At 42.7% G+C, this 5240-nt stretch overlaps 1 protein-coding gene across 1 annotated transcript; it reads right to left on the reverse strand.

Moving 5' to 3' along the window:
• Window positions 1-2664: 2664 nt before the first annotated feature.
• Window positions 2665-3645, reverse strand: LOC115075256 (olfactory receptor 13G1-like). Its single transcript, XM_029575550.1, has one exon. It carries the CDS (start codon window positions 3643-3645, stop codon window positions 2665-2667), a length of 981 nt encoding a protein of 326 aa, XP_029431410.1.
• Window positions 3646-5240: the final 1595 nt, after the last annotated feature.

The raw sequence follows: 5240 nt of genomic DNA on the forward strand, positions 1-5240 counted from the left end.
TTGTTGGTCTGGAGGAGTTATAAATTTGGAATGGGACTTGTAAGTCGAGTGGGGTGTGTTGATGGATGGTTTTGTATATTATGGAAAGAGATTTGTAGAGGATTCTAAAGTGAACAGGCAACCAGTGGAGATCTTTTAGGATTGGAGATATATGGTCCCTCCTTCTGGAATTTGTCAGTAATCTTGCCGCAGCGTTTTGTAACATCTGAAGGGGTTTAGTGTAGGAGGAAGGAAGGCCCAGAAGGATAGAGTTACAGTAATCGATCTTAGAAAAAATGATAGCTTGTAGAATGGTTCTGAAATCCTGAGTGTGGAAGAGTGGTCTAATTCTTTTTAGAACTTGGAGTTTGTGGAAACAGTCCTTGGTGGTTCTGTTGATGGAAGCTTTGAGGTTCATCCGGTTATCAATTAATACTCCTAGATCTCTCACATGTGTAGTAGTTGGGATAGTTGGAGGATTAGAGATGGAAAAGTTATCTGGGGAGATGAGTAGCAGTTCTGTTTTAGAGGAGTTTAAAACTAGGTTTAGGTTAGACAGGAGATGTTTAATTTCGAAGAGACAATTTTCCCAGTGAACCAGTGTTTTTGTGTAAGATTCTTTAATGGGTATCACGATCTGGATGTCGTCGGCGTAGAGGAAATGTTTGAGGTTAAGGTTGGAGAGGAGTTGGTAGAACTCACCTTACATCAGGTGCAACTAATAGGTAAATGTCCGCTGTCTGAGTGTATCATGAGGTCCTACCAGCTCCCTGGGGCCCCTCAAGCTCTCTAATGGCAGGGTAAAGGAAACCTCACTTCACCCAGAATCCCTTGTGGCCTTCTTCCTTAAGGGGATCTGGGTTAAAAACCTGAACTAGGCTCCTTAGGGTAAAATGAGGGAGTTGTCAGTACATTCCATCCCATGCCCCGCCCCCCCTTAGCTTGGCCATGTCCGATCAATCATCCAGACATGCCCAAGGCACACCCTGACTCTGTTTCAAGTGCTCTCCCCTCTGGCTGTAATGTCCCCAACACTCATGAGCTGTTTCCATAAGGTATCAAAATGGGGCTACTCTCAGCCCAGGACTACTGGATATGGAAGCTTGGAGAGGACAGCCACTTCTAACATGGCTTGTCCTGCAGCAGTGGTCAAGAGGACATGGGAAGTTGAACACTTTTGTTCATCCCCAGGTATACATGTTACTGTTTCTATTTTCTTATTGTTATTATGTCCTTGAAATATTAAGTCCTGGCAAACAAGTGTTTTGCTGCAGCCAGAATCTACCAAGGCTTGGGTAGAGGATCCCTCCAATTCCACCTGGATTTTAATGTCCTAAAGTCATGCACGTGGGACCCCCACAAAATTGCAGCTTTGGAGTTTTTGACAACTTGTGATCTCAAGCGGTTTCCCATGTGTCATTAACTTTCTGGGGCTCTATCCCCATTCTTTGCTCCTTCTCACATTCTTCCGCCGACTTGCATTTGAACTCCAAGTCTTCAAGCCAAAGACATTCTTCCATTGAATGACCTTCTGTTTTACAGAAAGCACATTCCCCTAGGGCTGTTTGGGTTTCTGCCCTACCTGGTTCACATAAAGACTTTGGTGTCCAGCTGCCTCTATGGACAGGGGTCTTCTTTATGCTCACTCTATACAAAAAGGGTACAAAAAGAGAGGGTCTTTGTGCTCTGTTCTTCTCTTGGTGTCACGGGGTGTTCATGCTATGGTTGGTGCTTCTCAGTCCCTCTGTCAGTGCCTCGGTGTTTCCTGCCTCTGCTGGTGCTGCTTTGCCCCTCTCATGGTGCTTTAGGATCTTTGTGCCATTATTGTTGGTGCCCTTTGTCTCTCTTTTAATGCCTTGGGATGTTTTTGTTCCACTTTTGTTCATTTTGTGCCTCAGAGTCTTCCTTTTTTGGTGCATTAGGACTTTCAAGTCATCATTTGTTCTGCTTTACCACTCTTTTTGCACCACGGGGTGTTAGTGCCACAGTTGTTGCTGCCTTTTACCCCTCTAATGATGCCTTGGAATTTATTTTGATGCTTTGTCCCTCTCACGGATCCTTCGTCCGTTTATGCCCCTGTTGATTTGGCTTTACATTGTCATGGCTTCCTGGGCTATTCATGCCACTCTTGGAGCTACTTTGCCTCTTAGGAATTTGTGGAAGGAAGTCACCTAGCTTGTGCAGTTGATAATTATTGGGGTAATTTTCAGTAGCCCATGTAGATTCTAAATCTGAGGGTAGTTTCTCTTTGAAAATTATCTACAGGTTTTGCTGATACACAAGTGTTAATGGACCTTGCTCCTTCTATTTCTACTGTACATTTGAAAATATATATGAATGCTTTAAAATCAAATCTACTCATGTATTTTCCCTCAATTGATCCAACACCATCCCTAAGATGGACCATTTTTGCCATAGCTAAATCTAGCTACCTAGGCAGATTTATTTAGCCAATTGGAAGGGAAAATCTTTCCCTTCAAGGATCTAGCTGACTAGTGACTACTACTTAGGTATCCAGCTAACAGATACTTTCCTCTGAAAATTACTCTCAACAGTTGAAACTTCCCTATAATTCAATTCTTTTTTCCTGAATAAGGTCATCTATGACATAGAGCAGAAGTGCAAGTCAAGCAATGGTCTACTCCCACTTACAAATAAATTCAGTCTTACCATTCTTTCTGTGTGCTATAAAATATTTAAAAAGGTTACTATTTTTGTGAAAATACATTTCTGTGAAATTACATTTCTGCCTACTAATTTTCTGAGTGCATTGATAACCTCTTTGTTTCTTAAACTGTAAATAATAGGATTCAGCATAGGAGAAGCAATAGCATAAACTGCAGACATTACTTTGTCTGCCTCCAGGTCATTGCCAAAAGCAGGACGAACATAGGTATATATTACACCTCCATAGTATAATGACACAACAGTGAGGTGGGATGCACAGGTAGAAAAGGCCTTCATCTTTTTCTCAGCAGAACGGATTTTCAATATTGCTGAGATGATATAATTATAAGATATGACTGTTAAAAGGAAGCAAACCATACCCAATACAACATCTGCCATTATAACCACCACATTATTGATATAAGTATCGGAGCAGGCCACCTTTAACAGTGGTGGGATTTCACAGAAGAAGTGATTAAGTACATTGTGCTCACAGAATTTTAATCTTAGCATTAAACTGGTATGCATCATTGAATTCATGAATCCAAGCAGCCAGACAACTGCAGCCAGAAGAATACAAGTCCTCTTGCTCATGATGGTTGTATAATGCAGTGGGATGCATATTGCAACATAGCGATCGTACGCCATCACTGTCAAGAGCAAGAGCTCTGTACTCAAGGCTGAGGTGAAGAGACAGAGCTGAGCCATGCATCCATTGTAGGAGATTGTTTTATCTTCTGACAGGATGATCTGTAAAATCTTAGGAATAGCAGTTATTGTGCAACAGATGTCTAAGATGGACAAGTTGATGAGAAAGAAGTACATGGGAGTATGAAGGCGAGAGTCAGTGGCAATAATGGTAGTGATCACAGTATTCCCTAGTAAGGCTACTATGAAGATAAGAAAAAAAATGGCAAAAAATAAGGGTTGGAGGTGTGGATGATTGGAGAATCCCATCAGAAAAAATTTGATGGACATGGTCTGGTTGTTTCCTTCCATTATGGCAGAAATGTTAATCTGTAGGAATGAAATAGTAAAGCATATTAGAAAAATACTAGAGGTGAGTCCAATCATAAGAATAGGATTAACATATTTATTTATTTACTAGCTGTACCCAACCACACATTGCCGTGGCTCAGTCTGGTTTAATTTCACAATGTGCATTATCTCTGCTCTGGCCATCCCAACTCCCTCCCCCCCTTCCCCGGCGGTGGACGGACTGGCTTTGTGACTCTTTTACCCTTTCCTCCTCCTGTGTGTAACTGTCCGGCAGTCCCTACTCCCTCCCCCCTTCCCCAGCGGCGGAGGAACGGGCTGAGCCATTTCTCGGAGCAGCGACTCGTCTGCCCTTTTCTCCTCCCCTCTGTGACACCCAGCACGTAGCGCAGAGCTCTATGGTCCGCACATGCGAGGTAGAGCTGCTCTCTACTGCGCATTTGCGGTCCGTCGGTCAGAGATAGAGTGTGTCACTTTTACGTCCAACAGATGGCGCTGTTTTCCCCAAAATCATGTTTTTACCTGTCACAGGTGTGATATCTATATAATATAGGTATATAAAAACATGCAAGAAATCAAATGCAACGTTGTGTCAAAATTTCAAAGCAATTGGTGAAGAACTTTTGGAAATTTAAGATTTTGAACAAACGAATATTTACATTTTTATTCATATATATATATATATATATATATATATATATATATATAAAACTACTGTTACAAATTTATCAACCCACAAGAACTCTTCGATTTCAACAGAGGCCTTTTTGAATTCCCATCACTAAGAGCAGCAAGACTGTGACAAGGGAGTGTACATTCTCTGTTGGCTGGAAACCACAGGCCGGATAGCCTCACCTCGGTGGTGGGAGGAGTCACTGCTGAAAGAACGAATAGTGAACTATCTACAGTCTGAAGAATTGCTGGACCAGAGGCAGCATGGATTCACCAGGGGAAGATCCTGTCAGACTAATCTGATTGACTTTTTTGACTGGGTGACTATGGAATTGGATCAAGGAAGAGCACTCGTTGTCATCTACTTGGATTTCAGCAAGGCTTTTGATAAGGTCCCGCACAGGAAGCTGGTGAATAAAATGAAAAGCTAAGGAGTGAGTGCCAAGGTGATTGCCTGGATCGCAAACTGGTTGATGGACAGACAATAATGTGTGATGATAAATGGAATTTACTCTGAAGAGAGAGCAGTGTTAAGCGGAGTGCCACAAGGATCGTTGTTGGGACCGGTCCTGTTCAATATCTATGTGAGAGACATAGCGGACAAGATAGAAGGCAAGGTTTGTCTCTTTGCGGATGACACTAAGATCTGCAACAGAGTGAACACGCCGGAAGGAGTGGAGAGAATGAGACGGGATTTAAGGAAGCTGGAAGAGTGGTCGAAGATATGGCAGCTGAGATTCAATGCCAAGAAGTGCAGAGTCATGCATATGGGGTATGGAAATCCGAAAGAACTGTATTCGATGGGGGGTGAAGGGCTGATGTGCAAGGAGCAGGAGAGAGACCTTGGGGTGATAGTGTCTAACGATCTGAAGTCAGCGAAACAATGTGACAAGGCGATAGCTAAAGCCAGAAGAATGCTGGGCTGC

Source organism: Rhinatrema bivittatum, chromosome 13, assembly GCF_901001135.1.
Source record: "Rhinatrema bivittatum chromosome 13, aRhiBiv1.1, whole genome shotgun sequence".
Lineage (NCBI taxonomy): Eukaryota > Metazoa > Chordata > Amphibia > Gymnophiona > Rhinatrematidae > Rhinatrema > Rhinatrema bivittatum.